Source organism: Parasteatoda tepidariorum, chromosome 9, assembly GCF_982258835.1.
Source record: "Parasteatoda tepidariorum strain Cologne lab strain chromosome 9, Ptep-v5.0, whole genome shotgun sequence".
NCBI lineage: Eukaryota > Metazoa > Arthropoda > Arachnida > Araneae > Theridiidae > Parasteatoda > Parasteatoda tepidariorum.
The window spans coordinates 102,871,623-102,890,832 of record NC_141763.1 but is presented as its reverse complement, the minus strand read 5'-3'; the positions used below and the strand labels follow the sequence as shown (position 1 = coordinate 102,890,832).

At 31.1% G+C, this 19,210-nt stretch overlaps 1 protein-coding gene across 11 annotated transcripts in view; it reads right to left on the bottom strand.

Annotated features, from left to right (window-relative positions):
• Positions 1 to 19,210, bottom strand: part of LOC107436973 (uncharacterized) — a 272,773-nt gene that overhangs the window by 75,036 nt on the left and 178,527 nt on the right. For all 11 annotated transcript variants that reach the window (XR_011637865.2, XR_011637864.2, XR_011637861.2 and 8 more), the window contains exons 12-13: positions 15,525 to 15,747; positions 10,748 to 11,040 (exon numbers count right to left, since the gene is read on the bottom strand). Coding sequence is in view for 3 of the 11 variants with exons in the window: in XM_043041297.3 (XP_042897231.1) it covers positions 10,748 to 11,040; positions 15,525 to 15,747 (516 nt within the window). In the remaining 8 variants the exon portion in view is untranslated. The remainder of the gene's footprint in view (positions 1 to 10,747; positions 11,041 to 15,524; positions 15,748 to 19,210) is intronic.

The following is a 19,210-nucleotide window of genomic DNA, read 5'->3' as shown; positions in this document are numbered from 1 at the left end:
CGCATCCTTTTATCCTCGAATCTGAGCACTTATTATGCATGATTATTTTCCATCGCCTGACAACCCTAACTCTTCACGTGATTGATAGATTTTGAGAGAATTTTCATTCAAGCTTTTAAATGCATGTTTGGCATTGTGCGTCCTTGAGGTCAGTATTAGAAGTTTACAAATGTTTCGTAAAGCACCAGTTTATATTTATGGGGAAAGATAATAAGTTAGAAACCTTGTGCCCACTTATATTATTTACAAATGCCTACATTTGGGAGATGAGCCTACTGATGCCAAGTAGTATTAAGAGTCAATGAATGAGTCAAAAAACGTGAACAATGTACGGATAAAGGTACAGAAATGGACAAACTATAGCTTCGGTTCTATAAACAAGAACCTTCCTCAGAGTGAAACACAAAATGACAGTGACAAGAGAAGCACATGCAAAGTGGTTTAACCAATAGAAGAAGAGAAACAAGTTTGAATAATTTAATAAAACGAAAGCAGATAAAAAAACGAGTTTGGCTGGAACTTCAGGATGCGAGAGGTAAAAATTAAATAACGAAGGAATTCCGATTGAGAGTTTTCACCGATTGAGAGACGTTGGGAAATTAGAAAGATCCTCAAATAAACTACTAGAACTTTTTCAAAATATAAAATGATTACCAGATATCAAAGTCATTAGATGAAGAGCAATGTTGAATGATTTTTGCAGAAGAAAACTCAAACTTAAAGTTAGAATTTAATCTGTTTCTGATCTCCCCTTTTTTGTTATATTGTTCAAACTTGTTCCTCTTTTTCTATTGATTAAACCACTCTGAACGTGTTTGTATCTTTATTTTCCCAATGCCAGTTTTTAGTTTAGACACCCAAGAAAGTTCATGTTTATAGAACCAAAACTATAGTATGTCCATTTTTGTACCTTTATTTACGTTGTTTTGTTTTATTTATAATTTGCAGCTCAAAGCATTATCCTATCCTCATTTGGAATATTTAAGTCTATATTTTTCTGAAATTACACTTAACACTTACTCAGTGGTAAATATAGTAAACACTTACACAATGGTAATAGTTTAACACTTGTACTAGCGCTATTGTCAAACACTTACATAAGCGCAATTTTCAAACACTTACATAAGCGCAATTGTCAAACACTTACATAAGCGCAATTATTAAACACTTACACTGTATTAATACATATACTTTTACACAGTGGTAATATTCAGAAACCTATGCAGAGGCTTCTATCGCCTGGTGGGGGCTTAAAAATATCTCAAATAAATGGGTATAGGGTATGCAAGCTTGAGGAAGAACTAAAGGTGGTTTGTACCCTCTAATGGCAACCATCCTATCGTTAGTCTCGAAGTTCTAGAGCACACTAGGTCAATACTTTCCTCTGCAGAAGAGATTTACTTACCATAAAAAAACATGATAAATGAAACATGCATTTGATATGTGCAGTGTTTTACTGTCATGCTATTTACACAAAAAGTTTGCTTTACGACATTATACAGAAACTAGTGGGCTGCGCCCCCTGCTCGCTAACGCTCACCAACTCCCGAAAATTGCTACGCAATCTTATATGGTTTGCTTCGCAAACCAAGCTCGCCTCGCTCGCTACTAGCTTAGGTACATTGCAAATGCACAAAATTCTAAGAATTCAAAACAATCATTCAAATCCATATAAAAATCTTTTTTTTTAAAAAAAAAATTACATCTTTTTAGTAAATACTAAGTCATTAAAATAAATTTGAACTCAAACAAATGACATGTAATTCGTTAAACCTATTAGAAATGTGCTATAGTATAATTCGTGAAATAAATCAAAAATCGTCAAATAAATTCGTAATATATAAATTCGTGAAAAAAAGCGCTTTCGACAAAATACTAAAATAGAGATCTATCGACAATGACTACTCACTTCTGCCTAGCTTAATAGTATGAGATTGCCACAACTGATGCTCTCTGGTTATTTCAGTTTCCGTTTTTAAAAGTGCTATATGTTGAACCACCTCAGTAGATTTGGCATATGACATTTTTAGCGGAAATCATTGGTCGATTCGCCGTGTAAGAGAAATAGTAACGTAAACAAAACAGAGCAAACGTTGCCACCAGCGGAAAAGAAATACAGCCAAAATTTGGGAGCCACGTCAGAGAATTATATATATTAGATAGTACTTAAAATAAGGAATAAAAAATTAAATTTAAAAAAGTCATATTTATCAAACAAAAAGTTCAATTTAGTTTGTATATACAGGAGGAGCTTAGCAGATTGTTTCGCAGCCAATCGATGCTCAAAATATTTATTGTATTAATATAGATCATCAGATCTAGTTTTTGATTCTACGGCAATAAAATTTTAAAATTGCTCAGTTATCCCATTGTAACTTCTTAAAATAAAAATCTTGTTTTTGAATACTTAATTAATTTTGACTTGCTATAAAATACTTTAAATATTTTTTTAACAAAGGGAGCATTTAGTAACATGACGAAAAGTAAATTTTTTTATATTGTTTTATAATATGAAATAATTTTTTCGCATTTATTATTTTTATTGTTTACGTTGACGTACACATTTTTAATTATTATTATTGCCAAGAATATAACCTATTTAAAAGTAAATTTACCGTTTAACTAGGTGTCACAAAATGTTGCATAATAAGGTAATATTATATGATAAATTTATTATATATTTCTTTTAAAATTTTTATTTTACTACTTCTTTAATTTTGAATAATAATCAAACTTAGAAACGCAAGTGTTACGGAGAATAATGAAAAGAATGATGAGGAATAACGGATGATAAATAGATATGACAGGTAAATATAATCAAACAAGGGATAAATAAATGAATAATTTACAAGTAAATGCCTTCATAAATTTTGCTATTTTTGTGCCAATGATAGCCAAAGATATCTAGATTTTCTTATGCTTATGGATGGCCATATCATGTGACTCTTTTGTCCAATGAAAGTTCTTCAAGCGGAGGGACGACAATTATTTTTATGATACATAGAGTTAATAAAAGAAAACAAAATTTGCCCGTGAATAAGGATAACAACGGAATCTCATAAAACAATGTATACATTTTTGTTTTTATCTTGATTTTCCTAGTTTTTTAAGGATTATATCATGTGATTTTTTTGTCCAATAAAAATGCACGAAATGATCCATGTGACTATTATTTATTTATTATAGATAGAGATAATTGAAGAAAATAACAATTTTATCGATGAATAAGCATAATGAAATAATATATACATTTCTATCAATTTATAATTCATCTCATTTTTCCTTGAAACCACAACGTATTATGTGGTTAAAGACAAAACGGTATTTTGTAAGAAAGAATAGTTATTTTCGTCCCTTGCACGAAAATCATCTAGGGATGCGGTAAAACGTGTAAGCAACAGCTGTGACTTTCCACCCGTTGTCATGGTGACCAGCAAGAAATCCGAAAATTTCCCCGGAGGAGCTTATATTAGGGTGAATAATTTAAATGTGTTTTAGAATAAAAATAGAATGATTTTATCTCTAAGATATTTGAGTTTTGTAGTATGCTGCTAGAGCTATTAAATTTGAATATGTTTAGAATCTTTTAATAAAAAGAAATATAATTAAAGTTGGAAAGTAATTGTGAATTATTTTTACTTTAATATGAAACATATTATATTTTATACAACTAATTTATACTCATGAGAAATACGCTGTAGAAAAATAAGCAATTCTAACATTATAAATTTATTCAAAATAAGAATTAGGTAAAAAAATATGTAGTATAATATACTTTCCTTCATTATTAATAAGTTGTACTATGAAATGAATACTTTATAATAAGCTACAGAATATTTTATAAATATTTAAAAACGATATCAACTTTAACTTTTAGTTACTATCACCAAAGCATAAATTTAAAATGAGTTCCTTAATGATCTAGAATTGCAGTTCAATATATCTTTGTGCTCCGTATGTTCTCAAATTTTATTAACTTGCTGTCGTTCTTTCTAATGCCAAATATTAGCGAGGCTATTGGATGAACCCCAGCAAGGCACAGCTTCTTTTTTTCAGTGGTGCCATCTATGGCTAAGAATCACGTCACAGAACGTTTATAGGGCGAACTCATTCGTTCATCCACAGATCGTAATTTAGACACGAACCAGAGAAAGATCCAATTTATTACCCCCAGAAGTATTGATTTGTTGTGGGATCATGGGGGTCTTCATGACCCAAGAGATTTAACGTGCACCAGTCACCCTTTACTACACAGACCGTCTTCGTTCGGTGGGGATTTATATTATTTTATAAGTGATATTTTTTATCTATATACTTTCTAATATGCACTTTCTCTCTTGGGAATATTCAAAATCTGTAATTGTGATAGCTTTTCCGTTGTGATCCTCAGAACATATTGTTCAGAGTTGCCAAAATTTATGTTAGAAAGAAAGGTTCTACAACTCTAAGGAGTTCATTTATGTTTCAAGAATTCCAATTAACTCATTAACGTTAACTTTCTAAAATTCTAATAAGCTCATTAATGTTTATTTTCTAAAATCAGACATGTTCAATAATGTTAACTGTCTCTAAAATTAATAATTCCTTTGTGCTCTGTAAGTTCTTGAAGGAAGTTTATGTTTATTATGTGAAGGTGCAAAGTAAAATATAGGTACGGTGCGCGCAAGAAAAAGAAACTGTCCACCCTAAATAACTTTTGATCTAATGATCGGATTTTCACGTTCCAGGGTTCAATCTTAATGGTTCACAGGGCTGACCTCAAGTGCAGACGATCTTTTTAGTTACGAAATATGACACAAAAGCATAATTTTGCTGAATAAATATTAATTTCTTTTAGAAGTATTCGGGTTTCTAACTCCCGAAATATAGGGGGTAGCCTCAATCGGGGAGACAGAGTCTCCATAGTTTGGATCTCTTTATTTGACTTTTTGCGTCTTTCGACACATTTCTAGAACTTCATAAGCGAATTAAGCAATTTACATACAATTATAGAACTCGTTTATCCGAAGGTAACTACGTGGAGAAAATATAACTTTTAGCAAATATTTATTAAAAATTTGAATTGTAAGGTATACAGAATATTTTAAATCATTTTAAGGAATCTAATTTTACATGGCAAAATGCAAAATTTCAGCGAAATCGATCAAATAGTTCCTGATAAATCAGATTTAAAAAATTTCTTTTGTGCAAAATTTGATTTCTCGGAACTGATTTCACTCAGATTTTCTCTTTTATCATGGAAAATTGTATCTTTAAAAATGTTGTAAAAAATTGTATGCATTAACTGTTCAAAAATTGTTTGATTGTTGTTAAATAAAATAATAATAGAAAAAAATTTACTAAAGGTTATTTTTTGCATGGAATTATTTTCTTGATAAATGAATTTTATAACTGCGTGCAAAATTTTTTCAATTTGCTTAAAAAGTCCTCGAGATAGAGTGAAATACGCAAAAAGTAAAATTATGGGATCCAGAGTTTGGACCACTCTACTGACCAAGCTTTGGAACCCCCAGTTCTCCCTACATTTTGGGAGTTCGAATACTTTGTCCAAAAATACTTCGATGTTTATTCAGAGAAGGCATTTTTTTCTTGTCTGATTTCGTAACTGCACTAATTAATTAGCATATTTGAGGTCACAGCCTTGAACCATTCAAATTGAGTTCATAGAATGTGAAAATCCTATCATCAGATCAAAAGTTATTTAGGGTGGTTCATTTTGTAAGGGGCATTGTTCATACAGAGTTGTGTTAAAGGGAGGGCAAACTCACTTATTGCATTCGACTCCAAAAATAAGTGTAATTAATGGCTTCATTGGTTTAATTTAAAAATTAGATTGAATTGCTTTATTTTATAGTTTTAAAATTTCAAGTTATTACAATAATTCAGTTATTAAAACCCCAGGTACTTATCAACAGACCTGACACACAAATATTTAAATTTAAATGAAGCACCTCCACAATGCAATTTTTGCTTTTACGGTAAAACGTTTCCTGACTCAGTCTATGAAATTTAAATCTAAAAGGCGAGAGTACTTTAACTGCGACTTTCCGACTTTATGATTTTTAATTTGAGACACACCTCCCTATAGCCAAACCATGGTTCTTGCGCCAAAAATTGACATCCATCCATTAAATAGTAAGAAAATGTGCTTTAAAGATGGTGTTTTGTATTAAACTTTATACATTCGGCGTAGCTAAAAAACTGAATCCAACTCATCATCTGTTGTTAAATTTCTATCAGAAATGTCCACACTGAATTAAAAGTTCACGATTACTAACCTTGAACAGCTAATTTATTTTTATTGTTCCTTTGCTTTTAAAATTCCTGAAGAAAACCTTTATTTTGTTTCATTCATTTATAATTTGCTTTGTTTAAACCATTAAAAGCAGATTTGGGGCAGTTTTAATCTAAACGTGATGGAGTTTAAAACGCATTTCGCAGGAATAAAATGGTTTTTCAAAACTTAAAAAAAATATGTCTTGTAGTGAATTACTTAAGTTAAGAATTCATTTCACAATTAATTTGTGAAAAATTTAAACGTATTCCTCATTATCTTCGAGTGCCATAATTGTAATCAAATTAATAATAACTATTTAACAAATATTGTTGAAGGTTCATTAAATATTTTCTACAAGCCTTTATTAAATATCTTAATTTATGTTAAATAAGCTTTAATCAATTGATTAAAAATATAGTATTTGATCAAAAATATTTGATTGAAAACATAGTATAAGTAATATTTTTATTTCCTATATTGCAATCTATTTTCCTAGATTCTCTGGAATTTTTTTAATTAAATTTTAACTGTGTTGAGGAGAAAACTAATTTTTAGCGGATTTATTTTAAGCTGAAAATGCAACAGTAAAAATTTTAATCAAAAAGGTATTCGACTCTTTATTATTTCATACCCCGAGGAAGGTTTACTTTTAATAAACATCGATGCAAATTTGGTAGTGAATGCCTAGTCATTTATACTTAGCGAAGCTTAATTATTTGCTTCAGGTAAATGTTAGTGGAAGGTATTTAATGTCTGTCTGGATATTAACCGGTGAGTTAAGGCGATGATGAAAAAGAAGAAAAAAATGTAAAAGATGCTTAAACAGGACATATTAAGGTAATATTCTTAGAATAGTCGTTGCAAGGAAATAAATATTACTAAGTAGAGGTCAACGACACGTAAATAGATTTCTTTAGAAATAACAGTGAAGCAAAACTGTTTTATAATATTGACTGAAGAGCAATTAAGATGGGAGAAAAATAACTATTACCGAAAATTTAAAAACTATTTAGGTGCTTATATCACTATTTATGAAACAAATCACGTAAACTCAGCGATTCTGCGGCATTGTCGTATTAAATACGTCAGAATTCGTAGAAGGGATTCGTACTTTGAAATGCGTCATTCTCTATAGAGACAAAAATAATATTCATAATATATTAGTAATAGTATAGTACACGAGAATTAGGTCGGTGAAATTGACCCAACTATTAAAAAAATGACATTGCTGCTTTTACTTGATGAAGTATTTGATTAGTTCTAATTAAAGACTTAGAAACTCTTTTCTTAAAATTCTTTGCTTTGTTCATCAAAAAGTGGGATCAATCTAATATTAATAAAAAGATACAAAGGGTAAAGAATTCGTAGTTTGTTTTTCTTTTCCACTTTTGAAATTATCTTTTCGTTCTTTTCTGAACTGTTTGAACACATTATTTGAAGTACAAATTTATATTCAAGCGTAACTTCTTACTTTTTGAAAATTTAAAATATATTAAGTGATTCATATTAATTTAAATAGAGGCCCGATTTTCGTAAAAAATGACCTGAAATTTCTAAATTATTGAGTGCTTAAGGAACCATAGTTTCCTAAGTTTAGCGGAATCTTTGAAAACTCAATAAAAACTTTCTTCAATATCTTTAACTCTTTCAGGGGTGGGGGGATTAAACAATGTTATATATTAAACAGCGTGATTTTTAATCAACTACTTTTTATTTTCACAAAAATAAAACAAATTGCTGCATTTTGGAAATACGTACGCTGACAACAATTCACTTGGTTTTCTTTTTCTAAAGTTTTTGATTTAAATTTTGTGTCCCAAAAAACCGGCTAAGAAGTGTTGCTTTGCGATCTTTAGTTTTGTTTTCACTTGCAATGCTTGGTTTTGCAATACTTTAAACGACGCACAATGAATATAATATTCTACTTGAATGGGATCAATTAAGTCCTCATAAGTTATAGTATAAGATGTGATAAATAGCCAATTCCGTTTATTATTAGATGCTTTTTTTCTTCTTTTTTTCAGGAAATCAACTCGATTTATTTTAAAGAAGTTTGATTGCAGAGATAAGAATTATCTTCTATTCAAGCATATGAATTTATAAGATGGCGCTAATAATTTCCAGGATTGATTTAGTAACTCCAGAAAATATCATGTGAATTACATGCTCATTTAATATGCTTCGAACTTAACTCCACCTCATATTATTTATTTCTGCATAGAAGTATAGATGCAAAGAATAATATGCATCGAACTGTATAAGAGGAGAATTGACAACTCCCCTGTTGTTTTATTCTTCTCAAAATTTAGAGATGTATCTATAATTTTTTACGGTTTACGACTACTAATGTTCAACACCGTAGCCTTATAATTTTGAACTCGTATCGACCAGTTATCTCTGAGGTTCGAACCCGGTTCACCTCATTACAAAGCAAACTCTCTATCACCTGAGTCCTCACGGCTCATGTATCTATAATTAGAATACTTTGACCTGCTGTTGTTGTTATTGTCGTCGGCCATTAAGACAGAGGGGGTGCGATTGTTCTTGTTTTTCAGTGGCACCATCTATGACCAAGAATTCGACTTCCGCCACATTCATATGTCACACCCGTTTATAGGGCGGACCCATTCATTCATCCGCAGATCGCAATTTCGACCTGAACCAGAGAACTATCAATCTCCGATTCAGTACTCCAAAGGTATAATTTGCTCTGGGAGCATGGACTACTTTGTGACACGATAGATTAAATGTGCACAAGTCACCATTTACTACATGCGAAGTCTTCGGCAGGTTGAATTCGAGCTCCCGCTCTCACGAACATGAGTCCAGCGCCCTGCCAATCTCGGCCTATTTTGACTTGCTCATTTATTATGAATGAGCAAGCTCAGTTCGTATTTTGTTTGCCTTATGCTAACAATAAATAAGAACTACCGCTGACATTGATTTTTAGCAGCTTCATAGTAAAGATTATTCCATTTTATAGTGAAAAATATCTGTATTATTATGGAATAATATAGAATTTACAGTGGAATAGTATTATAGAACGATCTATGCTCATATTTTATTTAACTATAAATTCGAATGCTTTGATCCATACATTTATGAGGAATAAATTTATACGTTAAAGGAATAACAACAAAGGAATAAACAAATAAAAGATGAATAAACAACCTCTGTTTATTTTTCGCTTAACTAACGATAACAATAAACAAAAATGATTTCTGGTGTAGTTCTTAGGAATCTTAATGTGAAAATTATTCTATTTAATAAGTAGAAAATTGAATCGAAATGTAGTGGAATTGTATCCTGCTAATAGTTAAATAGTGCTTACAAAGTGTAAAGATGACATTTTATTTCTCTCGTCATTCAAAATGAAAAGTGTTCAATTTTCGTTTCGATTTTCGTATTATATTGTAATAGTCTCTCTTGTTCATAATATAAACAGTCATTTTAGGTGAGGATTCATTTTACAGCTGGAAGGACAAATCACTGTTTGTCTCACTCATGATAATGACACATAAGAAGTACAACCGTAGACTTCTCAAAGCAAAGAGTATTCCATTTTGTTAGCATAAAATGCCTTTTATTGAGTGGAAATATATACTTAATTCACGATAGAATAGTTTCCGTTTTATAGCGGAATAATATTTCTTATCGGATTTATTTTATAGTGTAATAATAACTATTTTAAAGTGGCACATTATTAGGTTTACAATGATATAGTATTCGATTCTCTGTGGAACAGGGTTGATTTTAAAATGGAAAATAGGAATGGCATCTATTTCACAGTGTAATAGTTGCCATTTCATACTGGATAAGAATTCATTAAGTTAAAAGTATTCAATACAACTTATTGCGTTTTTTATTTTGTCCGACTGTATCAAATGTTTATAGGGTATTTCGTATGTTATTATTTATACTAATGTTTTTCACGCAATATATTTGGAAGTAAATTATTTTTATATCAGGATTGGAACTAATGTGAAAAAAATTACTAATAATTGCGTCTTTTCATGTTAAACCTAATATTCTATGAAATAAAGACCTTTTAATAAGCCCCCATTCATCTCCTAAGTAGTGCAACGAAGATGGAGAGGGTACTACCGTATACTAAGAACAAAAAGATTCAGTTACCCAAATGTTGAAAATATTTTATGGACTCCTGATGGAGAAAAAAAGGAGGAAAAACAGTACTAACATGTACATAAAAGAAATGTCCAAAGCCAAGAGTGCTTGGTTTGATGTGACACTGTTTGTCCCGAGGACACATTACCAATGATATAGCATGAAACGGACTTTCTGAACTAATAATTTTGAAATATCTTCACTATTTCAGCAAACTGCAAACTAAAAGAATACTTGCAGACTTGAGAGACACGAGTTTTTATGAAAGGCGAACGAGTCATTCGATTTTGAGCTTTATGTGTGCCAGTTTGAAAAAGAATAGGATGGGTGAATGGGCAGTCTTACCTGGCCAAGTCTCTGGAATATTTTCTCATGGCCGGCGAGTCACGTGTCTTCGAGAGTCCTAAACTATTGACGGAAGTGTCTCTGAGGTGTATCCTGTCTGCTGTCATGTCCGTGAGGGAGGATCTCCTGGGATAGGTTGAAGAACCCCGGAAGAGCGCTGAGCTTCTGGTGTAAGGAGAGGAACTATAGAGACCGTCCGTCCTCAAGTGGTCGTCGATGGATTCGAACTCAAACGATTTGAATGGCATACTACTGCTGGGCTGATAAAATTTGTACCTGGAGAGGGGGTCATCCTGTCACACACAAAAGAAAACAAGAGTAATTAGAAAGGGGTTAAAAATTATATTTGAAAGAAAAATAATTCCACAATTATAATATTGGAATAAGTTTGAATGTTTTCAAAATCCCACTTAACATGTTTACACTTAACGCAAGAAACTTGGGTGTCACATAGAAAGATGAATTTGGTTTTTAATCTCAATTATCATCATAAAGCTAACTGTCATTTTCTGAGAAGTTGCCATTGTAAAGGCATATTTTTAAAACTTGAGAAGCAAAAATGAGTCGAAATATTATTCAGTTACTCTTATGAACTTTTATTATTTGATTTTTGGAATTCAATATTTATTCAATACCTTTATGACTTGTAATCAATTTTATGCTGATGACAATCATGCCAATATGGAAAAGAATGAGGAAAAACTGGATCCTTCCACGTGATTTTACGCACGTGATAAAAATGCACTGACAAAAATGGAAAACTGCGACACCATCATTAAATTTTTATGTATAGTAAGAAAAAAACTAGCTAAATTGGTAAAAAAAATAAAATCGACATATACAATGTAAAAATACCTCTCAATCAAATTCATTTTGGAAAAATTTAAGAGCTGCAAAGAGTTTAGAACCTAATTTTGAGGGAAATGCTTGCCTGTCGCAGTTTTACCAAATGAAATTCCTCAACGAGATTTAGCTATAATGAAATTCATTTAATGAAATAATTAAAAAAGTTTAATTTAATTATAAGATTTAAGTTCACAGGGGTCTGTCCAGACATTTTGTGAAAGGTCCGGATTTTGTGAAATTGTGAAAAAAATTACTCACATTCTTTCAACCAGGGTCCTGCTTTTATGAATTTGTGCAAATAGGGTCCGGTTATTGCAAAAAACTTTTTCAAGGAGTTTTTAAATTGTAAATAGATGCAAGATTATGCTCAGCACTGTAAAATTATAATAAAAAAATTAAGTTTTCAAAAATAAAGAGTAATTGTTGCTTCTATATTAGAGATGCAACATACAAATATTTGGTATTCAGCCTATACTGCTGAACGCAGAGTATTCATTTCGGATGAATAATGGTAGAATCGTCTACCGAAGACAAAACTTTATTCGTTTACATCCAATCTTTCTTGTTTTCTGCCCTGGGAAGAGTTTATTCAATTAAAAAAACAATAATGAAGATAAACAAATTTGTAAAGGGTCCGATTAAAAGAAAAATCATTTTGTGAAGGGTCCGTTTTTAAGTTAAAATATTTTGTGAAGGGTCCATTTTTATGAAAGGATATTTTGTGAAGGATCCGTTAACGGACCCAAATTTCTTCTAAACAGACCCCTGGTTCACCAAAAAGAAATTCATTAAAGAGCTTAACAAAATGATTTATCTAACAGATTTAGCTTCGCCAAAGGAAATTCAGCTAAAACGCTTAGCTTAACGAAATGATTTAACCTAATAAACGGATTTAGCTTCAAATGAAATCAACTTAAGAGTTTTAGCTAAAACAAATAAAATTCACCTAACGCATTTAGAATTTTTCAAATGAAGTTAAAAGGTATTTAATTTAATCAAATGAAATTCATCTAAAAGGATTAGCCTAATCAAAAGATATTTTGCTGTACTAAATGAATTTAACTCCAGAGTTCGAAGTTTACTAAAACAATGAAATGAAATCACTCATTTTTTTCCTAATATTAATTTTCCAACTGCTAATAGTTTTATCATAATTAATTTTTACTAGTTAACTATAATAAAGTTGAATGGATTCATTGAAATATTAGGATTTTTCGGGGAACGATGTGTAGCTTTACTTTTCGGTTTCTCATTTCGTTATGAAAATAGTTTCAGCTCCTATAACTCCAGGTTGCCGATGAGAAAGTTCTTTTTTTTCCCTTGAAAAAGTAAAAGTTTCAATTTTGAAACTTCATGAATAGAGAGTAAAAGAAACAAGACACCAAGAAGCTCTTCTACATTTTCAAAACTTGTTTCTTTCCTTTCGAAGCGTAAAAGGACCGATGCATTCCGAGATTCTATAATTTTTTTTCTCTCTCTCTTCCGCTTCTTCAATCTCTTCAAAAAGAAAAAAAAAAGGAGAATTTTCTTCTTTCCACTTCGATAAAACACTTCTGACGTTGAATTAGATTGTAGAAGAATTTTTCAAAGACGTCCAAAAAGGGTTTCTGTATGTTGAGTTAAGCACGTTGTCGGCCATCTTGGATTCCGGAGCATGCAATTCGCGCATATGGTAAACAAAAATGAGCCGTTCTATTTTTTTATCAAACGTGAAGAAAAAAAAGAGAGAAGGATTGTTTTGCATTCTTTAAAGAAACATTTTGTAAAACTTTTTAAAATAATTTTTAACATTATTTTCTAATGAGTTCAAAACCGACTTGGAATAGTAGTGATCGGAAGTAGAGCACAACAACTACTGTAGTCGCTACATTTTTGTAGTTTGTAGTGTAGAGTGTTACATTTTTTTTTCAAAAAAGATGCAGTGAGTAGTACGATACAAAAAAAAACAGTAGCTTGTAGCGATTCTTGGCAACTACTTTTTCAGGTTAGCATAATAAAGAAACAGATTTCTAACATTACTAATTTTTCGAATTTGATGGGCAGAAATATTCGCGGGTCTGACAATGGATGCAATTTAAAATCCCAAGAATCGCCCATTTAGAGAAAAGTATCGCTCATGCAAACATGAATAAGTATTTCTAATTAATTCTTCGTGTTTAATGTAAGTCAATTTTTTTTCAAATCCATTTTGATCATACGTGTTAATTAATTTCTCGAGCAATGATCGGTTTCGTAAAGTAGTGAGTATATCTCGAAAGTAGTTTGTAGTTAACTACATTTATAAAAAAGTAGTTGTACTTAACTACATTTGTAACAAAGTAGATTCAGTCGTAAACTACAAAAATAATGTAGTTTTTCTGACCACTGGTTTAGAACAACAATAATGAAACTAGAAAAACCACTTTAAAATGAACTGTACTGAACTGAAGTTTACTGTACTGTTTTTTAATTTATGTTACACCTGGCGTTGAAAAATCATCCCATTTCTGGGTTTACGATTATCAATACTCAACTCCGTATCTATGTAATTTGGAGAGCTGAGAAAACAAGGGAACTCTTGGGTCAAGCATTTGGGACATTTGCGGAAGAATTGTTTTTTTACTGTGATCAGGACAATGAGCACAGAGAATATTTTACGTCATCTCTGTGGTCGGTGTGAGCCGGGTGTGGCATTCGAATTGACCAGTCATCGCATTCGAACTCGGTTCACCTCATTAGGAGGTAAGCGTTCTATCCCCTCAGCCACCACGGCTCCTAATTATCAACCTCAATGCTTTTATTATGATAATTGTGGATATATTTGCAACATTTGAGAGAAAGTATTTTGACATGAAATAACCATAGAGACTTCTCCAAAATTTGTCTTGACTCGGGTTTGAATGATACCGTTTCATATATATATATATATATATATATATATATATATATATATATATATATATATATATATATATATATATATATATATATATATATATATATATATATATATATATATATATATATATATATATATATATATATATATATATAGTATTTTTCAATTCAATTTTATTTAAATTTTTAAAAATATACTAAATGAAAAAAATTATCAACACTGCTCATGTCATACAGTGCACCTCAAGTATAATGCAAAATAATTCTTTATGACGTGCAAAATTAACCGATAACCGACTAAAAAACAAGTATTTGCCACAATATGAAATAAAAATCAAAATAAAAAAGACAATACACACCTCTGTTAAGGACTGAATTTTTTTAACACATGGAAACTAACAGAACTCGTTGAACAATAGAATTTGTTCAATTATCAATACGAAACCTTTCCCCAGCTTTGAAGGCTGAGGGAAATGCGCGCAAAGAAAATTAAACATTTAAGAGGCTCTATTCATCATGCGTAGTCTATTATTGTATAGACTCCGTAAAACAGTGCTATAGAAACAAAAAGAGAGCAACTAGTTTTAATGTCCACATTAGGATTTAGACCCGTGAATATTTGTTACATTCTAACTTAAGCAGACCCAGTCATTGCTCACACATCACATCACCCAACAGTGATCAAGCATTTAGTCTCGTTTTTAGAATTCTATTTTTTAAAATACACGATAGGAATACCAACTAATTTTGATCCTGGGCAGACGACGTGGACAGCGCTTGAGCTAGCACCCCTCTCTCCAAAATTACACAGCAGAACCAACGAAAGAACGTTCTGCCACGACACGTTCTTTCACTTATCTTAAGACACTTATTTAAAGCACACTTTGCTGTGTATACTCGCCAGTTGTTTTCTCGACTAACAGGATCTAATTCACGACTTCCAACCAGCGGTGGGAGTGACGCCTCAACAGACTATTGTTCACAGAATGTATTCTGAATGAAAAAGGATGCGCGGCTAGTAATGAAGAGTATTTCATTCTAGAACATCACTTACCATGAAGTCATCCCTGCCGAGTGAGGAAAACATGGATAGTTTTGTGTCGGAGGCGTGTCTCCTGTGTCTGTTGCGCCTGGCTTGTGGGCCGCCTAACCGACCTCCGCCGGACGTCAAAGGCAACGTCGTGGAGCCAAGCTTCCGAATAGGGTCGTATGTAGACGTCTCTGGCCATGAGGATTGCGAGAGTAGCCCAGATAGGTCAGGGTCAGTGATACGGCGTCTAGAATTAAAGCACAATTATGAGGTTTCTTAAACATGTATCAAAGGACATCCATATCATAAAGGCTTTCTCGAAATAAGATCGAAAATCTCAGAGCTATAATCATATTAACCTGATTAAAACAAATTACTCTTCTTTACTATGTATTTCCAAGGGGAGAAAACGTTTTGAAATACAGGAAAACTGTGTGGAATTGCTGATCATTTTTGAAAAGAGTCTCTTAATCGAGAGTCCGTCGTTGTGTTGCTTTAGTCTGACGTTAACTAATATTAGGTACTACTACAATAACAATAAAAGAAGAATTAATGTGCATGCCAGTCTGTATGTCGAATCTCTTATAACACCAGAACCGTTTGTGTTAGTACTCGGAAACGTGAACAGTGAGTACTAGGGTTTATTTTAGCCCTCGATCATAAAATTAGTTTAAAAAAACCAATAAACAAAACGAAATTTTCTCTTTCGTGAAGCATTATGAATTCAAATTAAACTGCCAATGAATATGTCTTATAAATGATTCAAAAGTTAGCAGTAGAAATGCTTGTCAATTTACAGTATTATGTGATCAAAAACAATTTTCGAGTTCATTGCATGTTCTTCAGATTTATTTTTGGTTCATTGTGTCATGTAAACTCAGGCAAACGTTAACTTGGGATAACACGACCCAATTCGTAATTTGAAAATTATATCAAGTCACGTGAATACTTTTCTTTTAGCTATGCTTTCAAGCGCTTTTTTCCCCCTCTCCAACTTTTGTTCTTAACTCAGTATATTTGTCTGTTCTTGCGTTGCCTTGAATCTCTTATAACTCTGGAACTATTTGTGCTAGGGTCCTGAAATATGGACAGTGGGTGAAAGTGGTGACATCGATCCTGAAAATCATTTAAAGATTTCAATTGGGTACTTGCCCAGACTTATGACATCATCTCCAGCTGATCGCCTATAAACAAAATATCGTGTTAAAATTGAGCTTGGTTTCTCCACATAAGTTAGAATGTTAATTAATGTGAAGTCAATTAAATACTGAGCCGTATCGCACGTCAAATTTGTACATATATAATTCTTTCCCATCTACATCTTTTACTTAACTTAGATTTATTATTTGTTTGCGTATTTTATAGTAACTGCGATATATTTTTGTTTTGTGTACCTGGCAGAGTCGATGCATAATTAGTTTGTTTATGCTATACGTGGCTTCATGTCTGTCATTGTGTTAAGTAAGAAACACTTAGTGAAAGAATTGAAATCTTTGTGAAAGAACATAGAATGTGCCACTTAAGAGAATTAATACTTTCGGCCTTGGCTGACTCGAAATAGAATAGAAAGAACAGCTGCTAACGTAAACAAATGCCACGTTTCAACAAACAGTCAGGATCGAGATACTTACATTGCGTCACTTGCAGGTATCCCATTGGAGAGTTGCGTGAAAAATAAGCTTTTCGGTTAGTATTAGCTTCAGCCTGATAATGTCTCAGGCAATTTTCCAAGTATGGTGTTCATTTTTTTTTAGAGAAGTTAATCTTGAATATTTCAAGATTTTCTTATGAAATTTTTAAACAAAGCAGATAAAAAAGCGGTGGTTTTTGAATATCAATAATAACATCAAAGGCACATAACTACTTTCTGTACCAATATCAAAGTAAAGTTTTGTTACGCATTTTAAGATAAACTTTATTATGAAATGAATATAATTCCTGTAAAATTAGATGAGACTATATCAACTCGATTCCTATAAGTAACTCGGAATATTTTTTTTAATTCCTTTTTCTTAAAAACCGATAGAATAGTTGTTTTTAAAACTTAAAAAAAAATTATTAAAAAATTAAATAATGGAACGGTAATTGTAAGAAATATAACTTATTTACTAAAGTGTAAATTCATCCAGTAAATTGCTAGAATATAAAATGTTCGCCGCCATCAATAACACTGGGAAACAAATATTTATAAAATATACTTGATCTTGCTTCATTCGGATGTGGGGATTTTGAATCTGAAATTGTTGCTTCTAAAGCTACAGATTTTTTTAAATGACATTTTTAGCCTATTTTTTTGTCGAAATGCACAGATGCTATATCTAAGAGGGGGTGACGTAAATGTTGCGAGAAACTTTTGGGGAAGGATTAAAATTGCTTAGGAATGACATCCTACGAGGAGTTTCCTCTATTTATGACCTGCTCAGAAGCAAGTAAAGAAACAGTTTGTAGAAGCCCCCTCCCTCTTACATATAACATTTTTAAACTTTGAAAATATTTTGACAAACAGTAGACTGAAAATGAGATTTTAAAAAAAAGAAAGAAAACTATAGCTTTCAGAGAGAAACTAATTGAAGATTTTAAATCAGTGACGTGAAAATTCCCTAGATTCGTTAAAAAAAATCTCATGTAACAGAAAACAAAAAAAGTGTAGTCAATAGTGTAATTTTATGTTTGCCCAACAATAGCAAGTACAGTTTTAAGTTGTCTTTCAATTTTGAGAATGATCACGTAACACTGTGGAACAAAAATCATTTTTCGCGGTCAAAAATTAAAAAAATGAAGTTATAAGAAGAAAAAATCTCAATATGGTTTTTTGTAGTAAAATGTCCAAGGAATATGACACTGTATTTTATTTTTTTGGTTTATTAATGGAAATAGCAATTAAATGGAAACAAAATCAAAATAAAAAAAAAATTACATTTTTAGTTAAATTTTCACTAATATGATAAATCCTTATAGTAAATAAAAATATTAAAACTATGCATGATTTATACATAAATTTATTTCTAAGATATATATGATTTCATTATTTTACATAAATGCTATTGAAACCAGAGCCATTTCCCTATTTCTGCCCTGTACAATGAAATTGTAACTTTAGGGTGCTCTATAAAAAAAGCCTTACGTTGCCGAGGTAAAAAAGAAATGTGTACATTTGTTTGGTATATATACTCAAGAACTAAAGAAAAATTAGCTGCGAATATTTGCGAATTTGGCTGATATATCGATTTTTATAGTTCGTGTCAATTTTATAATAATGATAAAATTAATGAAAAAAATTATAAAAATAAACTTGAGATTATTATTTTTGTTATAACATTTTCAAAATTTTTTATATCTAGAAAAATAGATTCATTATTTTTTTTTAAATTCGATAATCGAATTTGTAATTAACAATCTTAAATATTTTGATTCAATTTATTTAGTTTAAATTTGTTTTGATAAATATTTGTGATTTTACATCCATTACTTTATTTATTAAAATTATTAACCACAAATTTGTAATCAAAGATCTCAAAAACTACTAGTAAATATTTTTATTTTATTTATTTACAATTTTTTCAATAATCCTCCGCCATTTTGGATCCGCCATTTTGTTTTTTTGAAATTTTGACTTCATATTTGAAATCAGTGACCCAAAAAACCTATAGGTGATCAAATTTTAGAACATTGAAGTTAATTTTCTAATTTTGACCGCATTTTTCTGATTT